The sequence below is a fragment of the Gobius niger genome, assembly GCF_951799975.1.
Source record: "Gobius niger genome assembly, chromosome: 13".
In the NCBI taxonomy this organism is placed as follows: Eukaryota; Metazoa; Chordata; class Actinopteri; order Gobiiformes; family Gobiidae; genus Gobius; species Gobius niger.
In genome coordinates, this window is record NC_136864.1 from 31,837,965 (window position 1) to 31,859,802 (window position 21,838).

Consider the following 21,838-nt stretch of genomic DNA (forward strand, 5'->3'; position numbering starts at 1 on the left):
AACCTTTGTGTGAACAGAATGAACCACAGAAACAATCAAAATAAACATTTGCACCAGCAGATCTGAAAGTCTCGAACGTAGGTCAACAAAATCAAAGCATAAAAATAAACTGAGCTCTTTCCATTATTCAGATTTTGTTGCCAAAAATGTATGTAAATGTAAATAAATGTCTTATAAAAGACCCTGCAATACATTTCCCTCATGTTTGTCAGGGATCTACAGCAGAGAGTGGATGGAGGAAAGTTATTATGCAGAACTAATTGTCTTTCTCCGTGCTTCCCCCTCAGAGGAGCCAGGATGAGTCCCAAAAATGTGGTCTTCAAGAAGGTCTGCAAGGACAAGTCGGTGAGTTCCGGTCATTGTGTTGGTTTAAGCTTTTATTACAGTGCAGTAAAGTGCATTAGAGACACGATCAAACATGTGTGAGTGCATCAGGGACACATCAGGTGGACACATCAGGTGGACATATGAGGTGGACATATGAGGTGGACATATCAGGTGGACATATGAAGTGGACATATGAGGCGGACGTGCGGCTGACAGGGATGTGTTGGTGGTTGCTAGGTTGTAAAGTCTTCTGCTCCATATCTGATGCAAACATGACCGATCCGTGTCCCCAGATCTGAGGTCATCTCGCTGTTACCGATACTAACCATCGTACTGTGGACTTATGCACATTTACAAAAAACATCTGACATGATGAATGACATGAAGTCGTACTGTTCCTCCGGTTCAGTTTTACTCAAACGTTAAAGCTTCTTGAAAAAAGGGTGAAAATAGTGACAAAAAGGAGACGAAAATGTGTGACGAACAAAAAATCAATGGAAAAAGATGTCTATAAAGTGTCCGTTTAGATCAGTTTTGTAGGTCTTAGCTTTTAAATCAGGCATTACACTGGCCTGTAGGCTGGGAGCTTCAATCTAGAAGCTTTTAGATTAGGGTAAAGCTGAACCGGAGAAAATGTGCTGGGTTCAGTAAGAGGTTAATGCAGGGGTGTGAAACACATGGTGGAGATGATTTAATCCGGCCCCGGCCCTGTAGATCTTAAATTCCAGAGTATGTGAAAAAAAAAAGTAAGTCTCTCGCCCATTCCTGTGCGGAGTTAAGATTTTTAAAAGAATAACCAGAATGCTCATTCTCGCCACTAGGGGGCATCACATTAAAAAAAAAAGTAGAGTTCCACACGTGTCCAGCAGAGGGCACTGACATAATAAGAGCTCAGGATATGGACAACACATTATATAGCCACATGGTAAATGGACAGTCTGCCCCAGGGCGGCTGTGGCTTCCGAGTGTGGAGTGAATGAATAATGATGCCTTGTGACACAGGCTGGTAAAGTGCAATACCAGCGTCAATTTGAGGCTTTGACCAAATCACAGCTCATTATTATTTATTTATTGGAAACATTTCTTTATTAAATGTGGCCCACTATGAGTTTGACCCCCCTGGGTTAATGGGCCTGAAGAAGATAGAAAAGTGCTTTATTAGTTCAGACCTTTTACCATTTAATAATAAAGACAACACATAAAACATACAAATCAAATGAAATGGACAAAACACACCTCACCATACGTTAGTATCGTGCCTGGCTTCACCATTCCCTTGTATGAGGATAGATCCATCCATTTTCTTCCACTTGGTCGTTGCCGGGTCGTGGGGGAAGCCAACCTGCTGTTGGAGCGGCCCTGTGGTTTGGCAGGTTGGTGAGAGGCCAACAGGCCCGGTTAGATCCATGAGGCCGTCCTTCTGTGGACCCACCACCTGCAGGGGGCGCCATAAGGGGCTGGTGCCATGGGATTTGTATGAGGATAGAACACTTGATTAAACAATGAAACAATGAAGAAGACTTATATAGCGCTTTTCCACATGCTAAAAGACATGGTGGCACAGCGGTTAGTGCTCATGCACACACACGGGTTTGGTCCCGGGCGGGGCCTTTCTGTGTGGACTTTGCATTTCCTCCCCGTGCGTTGGTTTCCTCTGGGTACTCCAGTTTCCCCACCACTAAAAACATGTACAATAGTCCAGGATGAATGAGAGTGTGGATTGTTCATTAACATACACTGTCCCAAACCAATAGACTTAAACATAAACATACAGCTGTACTTCTGTGTGGTTGGATGGCGGTCAGTTGATTAGCTGTGGTCAGGAAGTTGCTGAAGCTTGTGGAGGAGAGTGCTCTGTAAAGCGGCTCAGCTCGGTCAGCCCGGAGGTCGGCTCAAAGTCACGGCTGTGTTTGTCCTGAGGCAGAGCGGAGCGGGATTCCATCCACGTGCCTCATAAGCTGTTTTATTGTTGTTCAGCAGGAGAGACTTAGGGCACTCACACTTGTCCATCCTTTAGACGTCCGTCTGCAATTCAGTCACATCCAGGTCCAGCTTTGGCAGGTGTACACATGCACTGTCATGTGAATGGTAAACAAGAACAAGACAGGCTGTACCTTTATACCTCACTGCAACACCAAAAATGCAATAAAAGGCATTAAAAACACAATACAGTTACATTAAAAAATGTATGTATATTGTATATATTAAAATGTATTAAAATACAATCAGTTGCCATAGGCAGCAGTAAAAAGGCGTCCTTTCAGCATGGACTTAAACATAGTCAGGATGCTTTTTCACGTCCTCACTGAGGCGGTTCCAGACTTTTGCTGCGTGAAAGTGAAACGCAGCCTCACCATGTTTGGTGGTGACTCTGGGAACCACCAGGAGTACCCCTCCCTGAGGTTCTCAGGGCCCGAGGTGGTTCATACGGCTCTAACATGTCAGAGATGTACTTTGGTGCTAAGCCATGAAGGGACACAAGCAGGGCTATTTTAAATTCTTTTCTCTGAGTAACAGGAAGCCAGTGCAGAGACCAAAGCACTGGACTAATATGGTGGTATTTCCTGGTTCTGGTCAGGACTCGAGCAGCAGCATTTTGGATAAACTGCAGCTCGTTTAGAGAGGCCAGTGAACGTTACAAGAGTCTAACCGACTAGAGACAAATGCATGAATTAATTTCTCCAAGTCTGGTTTGGACACTATGGTTTTTATTTTGGTAATGTTTTTTGGATGGTAATAGGCCGCTGATGTAATGGACTTAATATGACTGTTAAAATTCAGGTCTGAGTCCATGATTACCCCGAGATTTCTAGCTTGGCTTTTTCGTCCTGGTGAAAGAGCTTCAAGAAGACCAATAACAACCTCTCTGTGTTTTTACAGGCAGTTTTGTCTGTATTTAACTGGAGGAAGTTGTTTTGCCTCCACACACTAATCTGTGTGACACAGTCAATCTACAGGCCCATGTTCTCCCACTGTCAGTGAAACATAAATCTGAGTATTGTCTTTTCCTTAATTGTGATAGGACACGTTATTACTGGATATCAATTAACCCAGTGGAAGCATGTACAAATTGAACAATAGGGGCCTCAGAATCGACCCCTGGGGAACCCCACAGGTCAATGCCATCCGGTCTGAGACACAGTTTCCCATCGCGACATAGTAAGTCTGGTCCTCTAGGTAAGCAGGTGCTGCTGTCTGTCTGAAGGCTGCCCGGGCCGTCTCTCGCTCGCCTTGGTCAGCGCCTTTGTGCTCCTTCCCCCCCCTTTTTCACTCTAACTGGACCCTGATTTGGCCTGATTTTGATTATCTGACCCATAAATGGTACATGTGTATGGATCGGTTCTCTTCCCCTTGTGATTTGGTGCATCACTTTGCAACCAAAGGGGAAGTCATCTGTTCTGTTCCCTCAGCACTCTCACATTGGCCAGGTATGTACATCTAGGCTCCGCCCACTGGACAGAGGGACAGCCTTGTTTCATAGATGATACGCATATTTTAAAACAGATCATTTCTCTTTTCCACACATGAGCTCGAGTAGTGGCTCCGGGACTGTTAGAGGACAACATTACATGGCTCTTTATCATCCTGGGGCAGGCTGTACAGTCGAAGGAGCTAAGGGGAGTGAAGGGGCTGAAACATGGAGGTGAGTCCTACTCCACGTTTCAGAAGCAGACGTTTGTGTGGGGAAAAGACCACATTCAGAAGGTCCAGGGTTCCTCATGGGTTTCCTGCGGTTGCTCCAGTTTCTCCCATCAACCCAACAAAGCACTTGACTGACTTAGCACTGCAGTGTCCTGATGTCCTGATGTCCTGATGTCCTCTCCTGTCCCCTCTGTCCCAGGTGACGGTCTACATGGGGAAACGTGACTTTGTGGACCGCGTGGACTCTATGGACCCAGTGGGTGAGTCTGGTCAAAGGCTGGAATTTTAAGAGCATCTTTTTGAAGCATTTACTGTATACTGTGTACAGTACTATGCTGTGTATTTCTTAGAATTGTTATCTGGCAACAAAAGCACTTGAGTCTGTAAATATTTTTTACTTGAATCAAGAGATTATCTAAAGTTTGAGTAGGTTTGGTCCGGCCGTGGATCAAATAAAACCTTCTATCGCTAGTGGAGCAAGGATATGAACAATGGCATTTGTCTGCTTTCAAGAAGGATTGATGCTTGTTCCATTGGCAATAGGATTCTTGTCTTCTCTTCAATTAGTTCAAACGGACTCAAATTCAATATAAAGCACCTTAATTCAAGTGATTTAAAGTCCTTTATCTCATTTAAGACGGCCCTTTTCCCAGCGTGCTAAGTTCTTTTAATCATGTTTTATTTCATCTTTTAATCACATTATAATCTAAAGGAAATATTTGATTCACAGAGATTCACACAGAAAGAGTTTTATGGGTTTGAAACAGATCTTTTGATTTGTGTTGAACATGGCCAGGGTAAAAGCACAATCTTTCACATGGGAACTAAATCTGCTGGTACTGAACATGGCAGTAATAATGAGTCTGAGCTGTTCTCTGTCGTCCACTAGATGGCGTCATTGCCGTTGACCCAGAGGCGCTGCAGGGACGGAAAGGTCAGTGATACAACACTGGGACTGACTGTTCATGTCATGTTTATGGAATGAGTAATATTCTGGTATGTTTTACAGAGTGAACACTGTGACTTAATCAGCATAACATTACGTCCAACAAACACAATCAAATACAAGCTTTCAATTTGCATTTGGTGAAATTACTTTTCTCAAAAGGAAAATGAAAACACGCCTGAGAGGAGCACCCTGATTCTAATTCTTTGCCTGATTCACTTTTAAACAAACATGTGTTTGATATCCCCTCTTAACAAAATAGAAAGATAATGAAAACCTACAAAATCCATCATTTTGATTTTGTCATCAAAACTAAATTTCATTTCATTCATTTTTCATTTATTTATTCATTTGAGCAGAAACATATTTCAAACATTTTTTACAGAAGAAAGAAAATAAAACAAGACTATGGTGCCCCAAAGGAGTAGGAAGAAGTTCAAAATCTTACAATAAACCTGCCCCTTACGTCTCATTCAAACTCTCAGTTACACTCATGTCACAAACCCATGCATGAGTCTGTGCTTATGTATTAATATAGATCATTTATGATCGTACAACATGTCATAAAGGATTTATCGATTACAGAGGCGGGAGACTCGAGTCACATGACTTGACCAGAGTCAGACTCCAGTCACAAATTTCAGGACTCGAGACTGACTTGACCAAAGCTCCAAATAGACTTGACTTGGGACTTGCTGTTTGTGACTTGAGACTTAACTTGGACTTGAGGCCAATGACTCTCAGTGACTCGCTGTGACTTTATAGTTATTATTTACATATGGTGATTAGCCTAGTGCTTTTTCAGCTTCCTGACACAGGCGTCTAATCAACACAGAAGGAAATGTGTTTCTTTGGATGCATTTGGCAGTTTTCTACAGTGAGTGAAGAGAGGACTCATAGACATGAAGGACAGGAAAAGGTTTGTGTCCTTCATAGTGCCGACAGCAGCCTCCACAACGACGATGCGTGAGAGCTGGATTAATGACAGAAAGGCGATGGTGTTTGGTGGTGTTTGAAGGCCTTCTCTCGACAGTTGCAGAATTTAGAAGTTATTTGCCACACAGAGCCCAGTGACAGCAGGACTGAAGGGACTTTGAGCAGGGGCGAATCCGAGTATACAGGGGCTGGGGCATTACAGGGGAACCACTGACAGAAAAACTGCCAGAAACTAACAAAAATACAAATATTATTTTATATTTATCTCTTAGACTGGGGGGAAAAGCAACGCATGTTTAAAAGACTCTGTAAAATGCTGTAACAGTAATTTTGTACAAAGACTGGAGCTTTCAAAATATATACTATATATTAAATACTAATTTGATTTAATAAAATCCGAATCCATTATATTTTAAAAAGTTTGATTTTAGCCTAAATTTTAAAATTGTAAAATCTTGAGAGAGCACTTGTTGCATATTTCCAAATAGATTAGACACATTTTGAAAAGAAGAATTAGGCTTAACGCTGACTTTTGCGACCTGAGGTGACTTGCCGGCTAAAGCAAGACTTGACTTGACCGATTGACTTGGACTTACTTGGGACTTGGACCTTCACGACTTGGACTTGACTCGAGACTTGCATTTAGTGACTTGCTCCCACCTCTGCCATGTGGTACGTAAGACTTACAGCAAGGCACATCTCTTTTTCAATCTGATCCTACAGAAACACACACACCTCAACATCGCACAGCCCTGCTATACCAAATACACCCACGAGTACAAGCTCTGTATATCATATACAAACACAAACTCTCTGCCTAAATCGAATGCTTTTATCAGTAAAAGTGAATGTCACTGTTATCTGTTGTTGACCTGTGACCCCTAGTGTTCGTCACCCTGTCCTGCGTGTTCCGGTACGGCCGGGATGACATGGACGTGATGGGGATCGCGTTTCGGAGGGAGCTGTACCTGTCCACGCGGCAGGTGTACCCCCCTCTGCAGGACAAGGAGAAGTCTGTGCACACCAAGACCCAGGCCAAACTGCTCCGCAAACTGGGAGACGAGGCCTACCCCTTCTTCTTCGAGGTGAGGGGTTAGGTTTAGTCCTGGCAAGAGTTAAAGAGTAACTAAACGGGCGTGGCAGAGCCTTTCCCCACCCACAAACTAAAGTCAAAAATTGCTGAGAAAGGGGTGGTCTCGGAGGCTTTGGGGGAGACGAGGGGGGTGAGTGTGTGGGCGGGGTCTGCTCTGTTGACAGTCTCAGACTACGCCCCTAGATCTGACAGGACTGACAGACGGCTGTTACCGCTGTCACCACTGTGCGCAAGGTTTATTTTTTCGTAGGAGAGTTGGTACATTTCAAAAAAAAAAAGATGGCCGCCGATACTTGCTCGCTGTCAGTGACTGCGAACAGAGAGAGCATCGCACAGTAGCTTTTCTAAGGGATTTATTCCTCTACACCTCCTCAGCCGAAGTGTGAGCATCGCGGGGCGCCATCTACTGGTTTGACTCATGAGCTCAATATGAAACCTCCAGATCTCAAACTATAAGTTAGCATCGTAGCTAAGGCTAAATAATACCACTCTCCCAAGTGAGCTGAATAAAATACCAGTAGAAATATTTATTACGTCGTTTGTTGTAAATGTACGTGTGTGTGGGCGGGGCCACAGAGGCGTGTGTGGGCGGGGCCACAGAGGCACAGGGGCAGAACCACGGGCAGATCTGATGACGTTTTCTGGACGCTGTGGACACACAAAAAAATCAAATGTAGTTGATGCGTGAAACCAGTAGAGGCGCTAACCATGCGGTTTTAGACACAAAAGTGAGATTTTGAACAAGTTTGCACCAAATGTCAAAATATTGACTGGGACATGTAGCTAACTCTATTCAACAACCATTTAGACCGTTTATCAGCAAAAGTAAGTGGATTTGGTGTTTAGTTACTCTTTAAGGTCGGTTAAAGTTAGGTCTAGTTAAGGCAAGATGTGTGGTATTTTGCATGATGATATAACATAAACACATAAAACGTTCCATGTGAAGCAGCCAGCGAACCACCAGAGGTAACTGAGAACTTTGAGAAACGCTCTACACAATAAGATAATACAATGGAGATGGGCCAAGTAGCAGGTCACTGTACACGGTTGCTGCACCAATGTGGCTTTTGTTTCTGAAACAGCAAAATATAGTTTGAAATGAGCTATTTATGTGGTTGGCGTGTTAATCAACAAACTTGGAGCATGAAGAAATGTAGAAACCCTGAACTGCTGGATCTTAACATGTGTGTGTATGTCTTTGTCAGCTTCCAGATAACCTGCCCTGCTCCGTGGCCATGCAGCCTTCAGCCACCGATGTCGGAAAGGTAAGCCTTTTTAACCCCTGTCCAATCAGGATTTAGATCTGGGTTTTCTACTACAACCGCTCTGCTACAATTCACCAATGATGCATTTTGTTTGGATCATAATCAGTTTGTGGGATCCTTATTTCTTGATCCTCATTATTTACTTGACAAATTGTATGCAATAGGTCTTGACACTAATACAGTTTTGTGGTTTAGTTCGTATCTTCACAATAAAAAACAATATGTTCTTTTTAATGGTTCTCAGTCAGGAAATTGTGTAATCGAAAAAGGGGTGCCTCAGGGGTCAACTCTTGATCCTTTGCTATTTTCAATTTTCATTAATGACCTTCCTCAAGCTTTTACAAATTGTTCTATTAGTTTGTATGCTGATGATGCGGTGCTTTATTCTTCTAATTCAGACCCTTCCGTGTTACAAAATCAGTCGCAGCTTGATTTCAGTCGTGCTCAAAACTGGTTTTACAACAAAAATCTGAAAAATGGTTTGCTCTTTGGCACTCATCCTAATTTACGTCCTGATTTTCATATTCAGTTTAATAATGGCTCTACTGTTCATAAAGCTGACGCAGTGAAATATCTTGGACTGTGGCTCGATCCTGAACTCACTTTTAAACCACATATAGATTATATTATAAAGCGAACTCACGCCACTTTAAATCCTATTTTTTGTTCAGCAAATTGCTCAGAAAAAGAGTGATCGCTCAGCTGGTTCTGCCCATCATTGATTATGCTGAAACTATTTATGAAAACACATCTGATCTGTACCTTAAGCCACTTCATATTCTGTTCAACATCATTGCATTTTGTTTGAAAAACTCGACTGGTTGCAGCCAAACAATAGATTATAATAATTATCACTGGATTATGTTTATTTTTGAATGTATTTACTTTAGCTGTCCGCAGTATCTGGAGCATTTTCTATTCCATTTACATCCATATATTCACTCAGAAGTACTCACTCTCTTACTTTTACTGTCACATGTATTAATAAAGAAATAGGACGCAGAGCTTTTCAGTTCAAAGCCCCCTCTGATTGGAACAGTTTACCTTTATCCATTTGTCCTTTAACATTGTTTGCAGAGCCGGTGCTGGCCCTTCTGGGGCCCTAAGCAAAAATCCATGTGAGGGCCCTACAGTTCGCACCCCATGGTTGTTCGACAAAGAGCGAACCCATTTACGGTCAAAAACAGTTTCACTGTGCAGGAGTGCAGGGCAGAAGGGGGACATAATGACCTCAATTCAGGCCCCGTCCCTCTGTGAGAACCACTAAGCCACTGTGAGACTGGGATTTAGGACTACAACTAGTCTATTTCCCAACTTTTTAAAATGGCAAATGGTCCCATTCTCTCACCTCTGGTCCCTGACCCACAGTTTGGGAACCGTTGATTTAAAACTGAAACCTGCACCTGACGTTTTTTTCTGTCTATCCTCTGAGAATTAGCCTGTGAGTCGCCCAACTCGTTTTAGACTGTGCACATTCAGAGAACCAGAGTTACTGTAAGTAACTGCATGCATGAGAACCGTGTGGATTCAACTCATCTTTGAGACAAAAAGGCCCGTACTAACGCATTGATTAATCAGTGTAACAACACCGTTGTTTGACTGAGATGTGGGGCCCTTGCGGCTGCGGGGGCCCTACACAACTTGCATAGTTTGCCTATAGGACAAACCGGCTCTGATTGTTTGGTTCATTTAGAGCCTCCTTATTTTCTCACCTAAAAACACCTTGTTTATGTCTTTAAGTGTATTTGTATTTTTGTACTTTTTGTTCATTTCTTGGAAAATGTATATATCTGTTTTGTTACTTGTCTCAACGTTTTTGTCTCAAATTTTCCTTTTTTTTTTTTTGCTTTTGACTATATTTCTGTTGTTGTTGTTTTTTGTTTTTTTTTAATTTTGTAAATTTTGTCTAAGCATCTTGGAGGGGTTTGGGAGGACTATGGAGCAAGTTTGTTTTATCTGTGTGACTGTCCTAATGTGTGTTTTGTCCTGTCTGTGTCCTGTCCTTTACTGTGTTTTGTTAACTGTAATCAGTGTTTTGTGTTAATGGACCCCCTCGAAAACGAGATGGCACAACTCAAGGGGCATTCCATCAATAAACTCTAAGCCCCGCCCCCTCTCTTGCCCTGGGGGTCAGCGCTCCTCCCGGCGGAGTTAGAACGTACGGCCACTGACAGTTCACCTGTGTGTGTGTCTGCAGCAATGTGCCGTGGAGTTCGAGATCAAGGCCTTCAGCGCAGACAGACAGGACGCCAAGGTCAAGAAGAGGTGAGACCAAGAAACATCAACCAGGAAATGACCACGAGGAGATCGGATTTACAAATCTGGTTCATCAGGCCAATGTAGAAATGAAGGATTTTGGGGAGATCCCTGGTCTATGCAATGGTTACTGTGCTGCATTAGTCCCGGTAAGAAGGACTAAGGAAGCTGTTTTGTGTTGGTGCAGGAGCGCCGTGCGTCTGATGATCCGGAAGGTCCAGTTTGCCCCAGAGTCCCAGGGCCCTGCTCCCTGTGTGGAGACCACCAGAGAGTTTGTGATGTCGGAAAAACCGCTGTACGTAAAAGCCAGCCTGGACAAACAGGTGAAGTCCTTCTCCTCCTCGAGCAAAGCCAGATCACATGTTTGTCAATCCACCATCATGCCCCACAGAAAGCTATCAATCTGTCAATCCTTTCCGTGTCCGGGCCGGGTGAGGTTTCCCGTGTTGAGTCAAATTAAGCTGCAGTCTCCACTCCTGGTGGTGCTCGTCTGTCAATTCCTTTAAGTTTCAGCTTTGCAACCATACTCCCCCCGGAGCCCAAAGACTTTGGTTTCCAAAGACCCCACTGATCTTTTTATGACCCAACTGCTGCATGGGTGGTTTTCACGGCACCTTTACTTTTGAGCACATTGGCCTCTCCAACGCCCCAGGGTCAATTGTTGTGTAGCTTTTCTGGTGAAAGAGTCGTCAGCAGTGACAACCTAAAAGAAACCCTAAAAACAATTGATCCTGGAGCATCATAGAAACCGATTTATGGAAAGTAAAGGCCACTGGGTTACTGAAAGGTCAAATATATATATATATTTCACATAAAGAGTTGCATAAGGCACCTATAATGTACCGTTGGGAACTCCAGATCAGAATCCCCAGGATCACCAGCAGTAGGCATTGACCTGTTGTGCATGTTTTGTTTAGTGTGGAGGGTTGGAGCTTGGATTCGGATCCACAACGCTGAAAACTGAAAAGCGTTAAGCCATTTCTCCACCACTAAACCATGAGCTGCATGACAAATTAGGGTATTTTTTGTAAACGAGACAAAATAAGTCAAACTCTGTTACCACAGACTGAATCTGCCTTTCTTATAAACATTATTATTAATGCTATTTGTCCATATTTCCACTGAATCACTGACCCTCAGGTTTACTACCACGGGGAGACCATCAAAGTGCATGTCCAAGTCACCAACAACTCCAGCAAAAACATCAAGAACATCATCCTCTCCGGTACGTACTACACCCCCTGATTCTGGACCCGCTCCCCCTCCTCCTGCTCTGGGCTGAGGGACCTCTGCTGTGCTTTCAGTGGACCAGGTGGCCAACGTGGTGCTCTACTCCAACGACAGCTACAGCAAGTCTGTGGACATCGAGGAGTCTGGGTAACTTCACCTTTGTTTTGTTACAGAGCCTGACAAGACAAGAGTTTACAAAACAGTCATATATAGTTAGCAGTCGTCACCACAGAGAAGATGAGCCAGTTCTGCCTTCTCTGCCCTTCAGTACCCGCTGTGCATGTTTGGATGTTTTATCGATTAGGGAAACCTGAGCAGTGAGCACCCTGTGATAACCCGCCCAACGCCAGGGAGAAAATGGTCCAGGGATGCCCTAACTTTTGTCTCTGAGGGCCAAAATGAAAAAGTGCCTGTGGATCAGCCCGCATCCAAGCGGACTTTGGCGAAGCATATTGCCCATAATTTTTTGCGGTACAGACCAAAGAGACAGAAACATGTCTGCATCTGCGGGTCTTGCGCCGAAAAAGAAATGCTTTTAATTAAATATTTCAACTTTTCTCATGCTGTACATGTGTAAATACAATAACGGTTTACTATGTTACTTAGAAAGAAGCATAAAGATATGATGAAGTATTTCGATGATTTGCGCATCGGTATTTACGGACATTATGCATCAATTTCAATACTTTTTTTGTGCTGTCATTCATATAAATCCAACTTCAACCAAACTAACTAATCGTTAGTTACCCACTCTACATTTAAAATAAAAAATATACAGTGAGCTCAAATAAATTACTAATATCTAATCTATATTTATTTTAACGTGTTTTAACGTCAACTCATTAACTACTACTTTTCACAGGGACGGACGAAATCACCTTCAACTTTATTAAGTTTAGGTCTGAAAATGACGTCAGCCGCACTGTCCCAATTCTGCCATTTTTGCACACTTGTAACCTGTGCACTCGAACCCTGCATGCACTTCAAACAAGTGCACACTTTGTAGAGGAGCGTAGGGCGCAGTGTGGGGATTGGGACAGGGCCAGTGTTTCCTTAACTTTGCAAAAGGAGTGAAACAGCGCCCCTAATTTGCCGCTGGTGGCCAAACAGTGTACTGCATCCATATTTAGCATTGCTTAGCATTTAGCATAGCGCTTATTGGTGAACGTGGTTCACACGGCAGGTGCGGGTGATTCCTGTGTATTGTCTTACGCACTCCACAGAGCACCTGAGGCAAATCACTTATAACACCAGACTGACCACATAAATGTCTGTGTCCATAGAGTAATCTTTGGAATATAACTGACCTGCATCACATGAATGATCCCATTTTGAGGGACTATTTTCCAGCAGATCACTCCGCCGCTGCTGTAGCTTATACAACCACGAAGCTGATGCTGCTCAAATATAAGGTATTTTAAATACAAAATGGTTAAAATGACTATCGACACATATATAGTTAGTCTGGTGTTTTAAGTGATTTGCCTCAGGTGCTCTGTGGAGCGGGTCACACTGTTTTTTAATGTAGGCTAGCTGATACCATAGAAATGCACTAGCCTTGCATTAGCCTAGCGCCACGAAACTCTTCAAATATAAGAACTGCTTGAATTACAAAAAAAAAAAAACACTCTGGATAACTAGGAAATGAGGCCCTATGTCAAACATCCTGAAATATCCCTTTAAGTCATTTTACCCACTCTCTACTGCCTCTGCTGGCCAACAACCTTGACTACTCCAGGTATGTTTGTTCTTCTGTCCAAACAAACCTGTAGTAGCTAGCACGCAGATCAGGGTCTGAATACTTTATTAATCCACATGGGGAATGAATCAGTTGCGACAGATATCAAAACACTGTGTGACACTGGTGTGTGAGTGGGTGAGTGGTTCCTTGATGTAAAGCGCTGTGAGCACCGAATGAAGATATATAAATGTTATCATTGCATTTAAGATAAGATAAACCTTTATTGATCTCACAAAGGAGAAATTCACTTGTTACAGTCGGCGTTCAAGAAGAAGAGTTAATAAAGTGCAGCTGATACAGAGATTATTGCACATGTTTACTTTACTTTATTTAGTGTGATTGTTCAAGGTATCAGAGAGAGGAGTTGTACAATCCTTCAAAGGAGCTTTTGTAGCGCTCTTTGGAGCATTTTGAGCAGGTCTGTAACTGAACGTCCCCTCAGACCGTCCAGTGTGCTGTGAAGAGGGTTAAGGGAGTTTCCCAGGATGGACCTGAACTTCCCCAAGATCCTCCTGTCCATCCCAGTTTTAAGAGAGTCCATCTCCTCCTGCATCACATCACTGGCCATCGAAATAAGTTTACTGAGCCTGTTGCAGTCAGTATACCTTCAGCCTGCTCCCCCAGAATGTGCTACGACTGGCTCACAAGACATTCAGAGCCCCGTCCTGCAGATGTTTTTGTGAACAGTTCTGTTGTGTTCATCCCTGTGCCGTTGATTTGTTAGCTTATCGTTGGCTGTTTTTATGTGGACTCGACTTACGACTAACAGCGGTCTAAACACAGTTACCAGAGCTAAAGCGGGTTTTCTTCTTTTAGGGATTCCGTTTCTGCCGGTGCTACCCTCCAGAAGACCTACTCTCTACTCCCCCTGCTGGCCAACAACAGGGAGAGACGAGGCATCGCTTTGGACGGAAAACTCAAGCATGAAGACACCAACCTGGCTTCCTCCAGCATGTGAGCGCAACAGCGGGCTAGTTTTGTCATGGAAATTCTACGACAGCTCAAGCTTCAAGCGTATGGTTGTCTTCCTTGTGGTGTCGCTTATGAAAATAGAAGAGGTTGACTGAGGAATGGTTTATAACAAGCAGCACTGAGAGCGGTGCCCTGATGGCAGCCTCACAGTCCTTTCCTCATTTATATAGAACACAGGATTAATATGAATTCCTGTGTTCTTCCTTAAGCACTATAGGCTCTCACAGGTCAAACTAAAAACTATCTGAACCCCATCGTAAGCTAAACAATGTCTGTATCCCGAACAGAGTTTTGAAGCTCTCAATAGCCTGTCTAAAGTTCAGAGGGAGTTCCACAGTTAAGGGCCTGCTACTGCAAAAGCTTTATCGCCTTTACTTTTAAAATGAGATCTTGGACGGTCCAGCAAACACTGGCCCGAGGATCGCAGAGCTCTGACAGGGGCAAAGGAAGGTGAATCAATGACTGCTTTAGACCAAAATACAAAGAATTGTGATCAAGGCATGGACAACCTGCTCAAACTGGTTTAAAGGCAAGTAGCGCTTTACCTTACTTAGAAGCCTAGATTGGAAAAAAATAGTTTTTCCTACTGTGTTTATCTGTTTTTCAAACTGAAAACTGTCAATATGAAATCCAAGACTTTTGGCGGACAAACAGCAGCGAGACGCAGGTGAACCAAGGGCACTGCCAGAGACTGCTGAACAGCCAGAGTTTGTAATTAAAAAAAGATCATTGAAAACCTTTAAAAGAGCCGTTTCAGAGCTGTGCAAAGATTTAAAACCCGAAAAAGTACTTTTTCAAGAATTTTGGACAAAAATGGCAGCTTTGAAATTGGCCGACAATTAGATAAAACAGAAGGATCCAAATCAAAAGAGGCTGAACAATAGCCTGTTTAAAAGCACTGGGAACAATACCAGAAGTCAGTGAAAAATTTAGTCTAGCCGGAAGGTTGTCCAGTGGACACTTAGATGGTTTTAGACTCTGGACAACCTTTAACAGTTCAAATAATGATACAGTCAAAATCACTAAAAACAGTGGAGCATTCTGGGGAAACACTAGGATCAGTGGCTACAAAAGGCAGAGATATGTATATAGTTACATATATGTATTTGTCAGTTCTTTATTTTGTCAATACAACTGACAAAACTTCTCACACAAAGAAGCAGAAGGAACAACACCCGTGGTTTCAATTGGATGAACAATCTTGTTCAAAACATTCAAAAGAACCTGAGGTTTACGGCAGTTTGAAGACAGTGTCGAGACAATTGTACAGTCACTCCACACTCGAAATACACATACATTTTTCGCTCATTTAAAGCACTTTGACTAATGTAAACTGAGCATTTAGAGACTATAAAATAATAATAATAAAAAAATGAAAGCACAAACAATTCTTCCATAGTTCCAGCTTAGTAAATAGTAAAGAATTTTTTGTACTTTTCAGGTGGACATTGTAATACCTCTAAAAGTCGAAGTCTATAAAGTCCATGGTCTGAGCTCTATCATTCTGAATATTTCTTCCTGATCTGTTGCAGAGTAAAGGAGGGCGTTCTGAAAGAGGTGCTGGGGATCATGGTGTCCTACCGGGTCATGGTCAAACTGATTGTTGGAGGGTGAGTCAAACACGCCTTTGAAACTGAGAATCGACATTTATCAGGAATATTTTAGATGAATGTCATACAGAGCTACACTTTTTGTTAAGTTTTTAGCTTTTCACCATGTTGTGATGTTGCTGCCAAAAAAAGACCTGGAGTAGTGCTGTGTGTCAACAATGCCAGTATCCATCCATCCATCCATCCATCCATCCATTTTCTCCCGCTTTATCCGGGGCCGGGTCGTGGAGGCAGCAGTCTCAGCAGAGATTCCCAGACTTCCCGATCCACACACACCTCCTCCAGCTGTTCTGGGGGGGCCCCAAGGTGACACCAGGCCAGCTCGGAGACATAGTCCCACCACCGTGTCCTGGGCCTTCCACGAGGTCTTGTCCCAATAGGACATGCCTGGAACACCTCCCACGGGAGGCGACCAGGAGGCATCCGGAACAGATGCCCGAGCCACCTCAGCTGCTCCTTTCGACGTGAAGGAGCAGCGACTCTACTCCGAGCTCCTCCCGGGTAACTGGGCTCCTCACCCAATCTCGAAGGGTGCGCCCAGCCACCCTGCGAAGGCCGCTTGTATCCACGATCTTGTCCTTTCGGTCATTACCCAAATCTCATGACCATAGGTGAAGGTGGGAACGTAGATCGATCGGCAAATCGAGAGCTTTGCCCCGACTCAGCTCCCTCTTCACCACGACAGACCAATACAGCGACCGCATCACTGCTGACGCCGCACCGATATACTTGAACTCCTCCACTTGAGGTAAGGACTCCCCACCGACCTGAAGAGGGGAAGCACCTTTTTCCGGTGGAGAACCATGGCCTCAGATTTGGACACACTTGGCTGCAAACCGCCCCAGAGCAGCTGAAGGTCCTGGTTTGTTGAAGCCAACAGAACAACATCATCTGCAAACAGCAGAGATGAGATCCTGAGGCTCCCAAACCGGACACCCTCCGGCCCCTGGCTGCGCCTAGAAATTCTGTCCATAAAGGTAATGAACAGAACCGGTGACAAAAGGCAGCCCTGGCGGAGACCAACACGCACCGGGAACAGATCCGCGAACCAAGCTCCTGCTGCTCATACAGGGAACGGACAGCCCTTAGCAGAGGGCCCCGGACCCCATACTCCCGGAGCACCCCCCACAGGGCACCACGAGGAACACGGTCGAACGCTTTCTCCAGATCCACAAAACACATGTGGACTGGTTGGTCGAACTCCCACAAACCTTGAGCACCCGACGGAGGGTATAGAGCTGGTCCAGTGTGCCACGACCAGGACGAAAACCGTATTGTTCCTCCTGGATCCAAGGTTCAACTATCGGCCGGATCCTCCTCTCCAGCACCCCGGAGTAGACCTTACCGGGGAGGCTGAGGAGTGTGATCCCTCTGTAGTTGGAGCACACCCTTCTTAAAGAGAGGGACCACCACCCCGGTCTCCCAAACCAGGGGCGCTGTCCCCGACCGCCACGCGATGCTGCAGAGATAATATATATCAATAATGCCAGTATTCATTCTCAAAAGCTCAAAAGACTGCTTCATCTGACTCCTTCAGATCGTTCATTCATTAGAACCATCTTAGGCACGTGAGGTCACCAGAATGCTGAAATGGTAAATGGTCTCAACTTATATAGCGCTTTTCCACCTACATTAGGCACTCAAAGCGCTTTACAGCAAGGATCCACTCACCCATTCATACTCTCATTCATACACCAATGTACGCAGACACTGGGCCAATGTGGGTGAAGTGTCTTGCCCAAGGACACAACGACAATGTGCACTTTCAGGAGGTGGGATGAAATGCCACCCTGGATTATCCTTGTGGGAAATGTTTGGACAAACAAAATTAGAACATGGTCAAAAGCTCATTAAAGTATGTTTATTAGTATAGAGACCATGACTGAAGTCAAAATGACATGTGCTAACCTCCTGTTCTGTGTTTGCATGCCTTCAGAATGATGAGCACCAGGTTAGTTTCAACATGTATCTGTGGACGTTGTATTGTGTTAAACCTTTTATGACACTGTAGTGATGGTCTTACTTCTTATTGTAACTGTGCCTCATGTGTCACTGCACGTAAACACGGGCTGTAATCTATACTGTAGTTCTGGAGTTCTCAGATTATTAAAGATGCAAATAGCATAATCTGATATACATTATCTGATATTCATATAACGTGATTTCTTCCTGATCTTTCACATGTGCCTAAACTAACCAGGAAAATACAGCTAAATGGCCAAAATAAAAATGAAAAATAAATAATCGCAAAAGTTATCCATGAAATAAATCTCAAATTAGTTTGTAGAGTAAAAGTCTTATGCAGAACATTACTAACTCCCTTAGTCTTGTGAGTTTGAGTTCCCACTCTGATTATTTACTAAACTGTCTCTCCATTCTCTTTGTCTTTGAGTAACTAAACTGTGCTGTACCCACTCAGTACCGAGACACCACAAGACACTAATGCAGGGGTCGGCAACGTCATAATAGAACCTGTGGCCCTCCAGATCATTTTGAGCAATATTATTACACAAATCAGAGATCAAATGCCTGTCAACCTCTTTATCCCCACCTTAACCTTTTTCTCCAGTTCAGCTTTAAAACTGTTACAGCCTATAGGCCAGTGTAACGCCTCAGTTGAAAGCCAAGACCTACAAAACTCATCTAAACAGACCTGTTTTCTCGCTTTGTTGCCGCGTTGACGTCACATTTTCTGTTGCTCTTTGGTTGCGTTTTCCTCCTCATTCTGGACTCATTTTTGTTGCTATTTTGACACTTTTTTGAAGAAGATTTTAGATTTGGGTAAAGCCAAACTGGAGAAAACCGGTTGGTTCAGGTGGTGGTTAAGAGGTTAAAGTACTCTTTCTTAGCAGAACACACATAGTAAATGACACACATTGGCATTTGTAGAGTGATGCTTCACTCTGGCCTAAAATTGGGGTCGGCCTTTTTGACTTTTGACGATGAAGAAAATCGTCCCTCCACAATTATTAAAGAGTCATGGACCAGGCACAAGATGGCTGCCAGAACATAGCCTGGGAACCAGACTCACCGCAGCGTCAATTCCACTTCCCACAGTGGTGCATACGCAAGCAAACAGGAAGCAGAGTCAACCGATCAGCCAAGGGTGGGCGCCAGGGGGTCCAGACTAATCCAGACTGATCAAAAATATAGAGGGGATTCAATTTGTACTCTCCAGGGTAGCCAAAAGGTCAACATTAGAATGAGTTGAACATCCACAGAACTGTCCATCATCACTTTGGTTTTGCTTTGTTGGAATGACACGTGTTTCCTCACATTGTAACGCTGTTTCTCTCTCTCCTGCTGCAGTGAAGTTGGACTCGAGGTCCCCTTCAAGCTCATGCATCCAAAACCTGATGCAGGTAAATTCGGACTAAACGGGACCCTGACCAGACTTAAACCAAGAGTGAAGCACAAACCAGGGCTTTCAATTAACGATCCCTCCAGGATTTCATATGCAGTATTTGTGATTACTGCGGGGAAATGTCGGATTTTGCAGGGCCACTTTTTCAAACGTTGCAGTGAAAAGTTGAGATTTATTTCCCCTTAAAGGGTGTGTATTATGCTTCGTACAGGTGCTTGGAAATCATTTGAAAAACATTTTGGTTACTGTCTCATAAGTTGGTTAGAAAATGCTATATTGATCTAGAATGGCTTCAGCCAATGTTTTGTGTCATTTCCATTATTTATTCCTGTGTCCATGTCAAATAAAGGAACAGGCCACCATTTTTCCATACTGAGATATATTCTTACTAGGCGATATAGCTCGATATATTGAGGCAAGAAAGTATCGCGATAAACGATATTATTGACTCTAACGATACTAGATACTGTCAACTCTCAGGCATAAAAATGGCAGTAAATCTTAGTTCTAAAAGTGCATAAACACATCGCTGCACAAGTTGCAATAAACATGACATATAATATACCTCAATTGGCTTTAGTGAAAAATCAAAGTTTTGCAAAGAAAGAATAGTGGGGAAATGCTGATAAATGTACAGACGATAAATATCGCGTATTGTTAATCTTTCATTTATTGAACGATAAGTGGATATAGTGATTATCATGTCAGCCCTAGTTCTTACCTGAGCTTAGACAAGTTGATGTGTACCCCAGGAAGAGCGTGGTCACTTCCAACTTCACCCCGGTTTGGAGCTATGGAAATACACTAGGAGAGGCCAAACCACATCTTTGGTCGGTAAGCGTGACTGAGCGCACGCACAAAGACCAGACAGGTACACATCAACTCGTCTAAGCTCAGGCAAGAACATATCTCAGTGTGTAAAAACGGTGGCCTGTTCCTTTAAGTTGTGAGAAAGTTACAGTCATGCAGTAGTTGTGGGAAAGTTGGGTATTTTGTGAATATTCGCAGGGAAGTTGCAGGGTTTTGGAAACATAACAGAGGAACTGTGCTTTTGTAGAATTTGTGCCAATAGTTGTGATTGCAACATTGCAAAATCTTGGGGGGACTGTCTACATCTGAACCTAAACTAGGACTAAACCAGTGTGAACAACCAGGACTAAACCACATCTGAGCAAAACCAAGAAAAATCCTATTTCTTGTAAGCACCAATCTAACTGCTGCTCTTGTATTTTGCTGCCGCAGTGAAGGAGAGGTGAGTGGCTGTTCTCAGATCTGTTTGTCAGAACATTAGTCTCCTCCTCATGTTTTTTATCCACAAATGTTTACCTCAGCCGTGGGTCTAAGTACTATGTGTGTGTGCAGCGAGCTGGAGGAGGAGCTGGTCTTCCAGGAGTTCAAGCGCTCCTATCTGAAGGGCATGATCGGGGATGACGATGAGGAAGAGGGAAACGTATCCGGTGGAGATGACATGGCCCCCAAGGAGAAGTGACCAAGTCCGGCACCCAAAGGACATAGCACCCAAGAAGAAGTGACCCAGACCAGCACCCAGAGAGAAGACCCAACGTCATCGTCAAATGAGTCACCCACTGCACAGTACTCCACCTGTGCCAGACAGGTGCTGATTCTGGTTCTTATTTAGTTCTGAGGTTCAGATGAACACTTCTGTTTTATAAAGATTACTTTGGGCTGTCAGTAATGTCAAGCTTTGAATCAGTGACTGCAGTATTAGTAAGGTGACTCTGTAGAATATGCTAGCTAAAATGTCTGTTTGTATGAATAACTCTACAACATAACAGAAAACTGTGATGTTGATAATAAACAACAGTAATATCAGTTAATCGTCATTTCAAATACATAGCCACATGTGACTTTTAAATATGGTGAAATAGAAGTATTTTTTTCGCCATGTGGGTTTAACTGGTGGAAAATGCCTCTACAAACATGGTTACACCTGGGTAACACGTCTCACATATACGCTTAGGTGCATGAGCTCACACAGGCCTCGTAGACGGCACTGTGACCCCTGACCCCTGGCCCCTGTGTGTGAATGTGGACACTGGATAATGGATTAGTCCACCAGAGCGTAAATCAGGGATCTCCAACCATGGCTCTCCAGCCCTTTCTAGGTAAAACACTTCATACATTTCCACTTGATAACTCTTCGATGCACTTTCTTTTTGCTCTGATGCTGCTGAACACAATCAGCATTTGGATCAATATAGTAAAGTATAAGGACAAAAGTCAAGGCATTTTCTTTGAAATATCATCTTGGCTAAAATTTCTCCAGGGTCAACTTCTCCTACCTCACATTTTACACAATTGTCTTTGAAGAATAAAGTGCTCTCCAATGTTTTTGTTGTGTCAAAGCAGCCATGTAAAAAAAAAAAAAAATCGTTGGAGACCCCTGGTGTAAATGCACAATAGGTAGCGTTCACGTGACATCACAACATTCTAAA

At 43.6% G+C, this 21,838-nt stretch overlaps 1 protein-coding gene across 1 annotated transcript; it reads left to right on the forward strand.

Annotated features, from left to right (window-relative positions):
- Positions 1-297: 297 nt before the first annotated feature.
- saga (S-antigen; retina and pineal gland (arrestin) a) lies at positions 298-20,871 on the forward strand (the record flags this gene model as incomplete). Its single annotated transcript, XM_079570169.1, has 13 exons — positions 298-345; positions 4,169-4,229; positions 4,859-4,903; positions 6,737-6,936; positions 8,150-8,209; positions 10,407-10,474; positions 10,653-10,788; positions 11,606-11,690; positions 11,770-11,842; positions 14,253-14,390; positions 15,941-16,018; positions 19,328-19,380; positions 20,714-20,871. The coding sequence occupies 13 exons, from the start codon at positions 298-300 to the stop codon at positions 20,869-20,871; spliced, it is 1,203 nt and encodes a 400-aa protein (XP_079426295.1).
- Between the last annotated feature and the right edge of the window lie 967 nt (positions 20,872-21,838).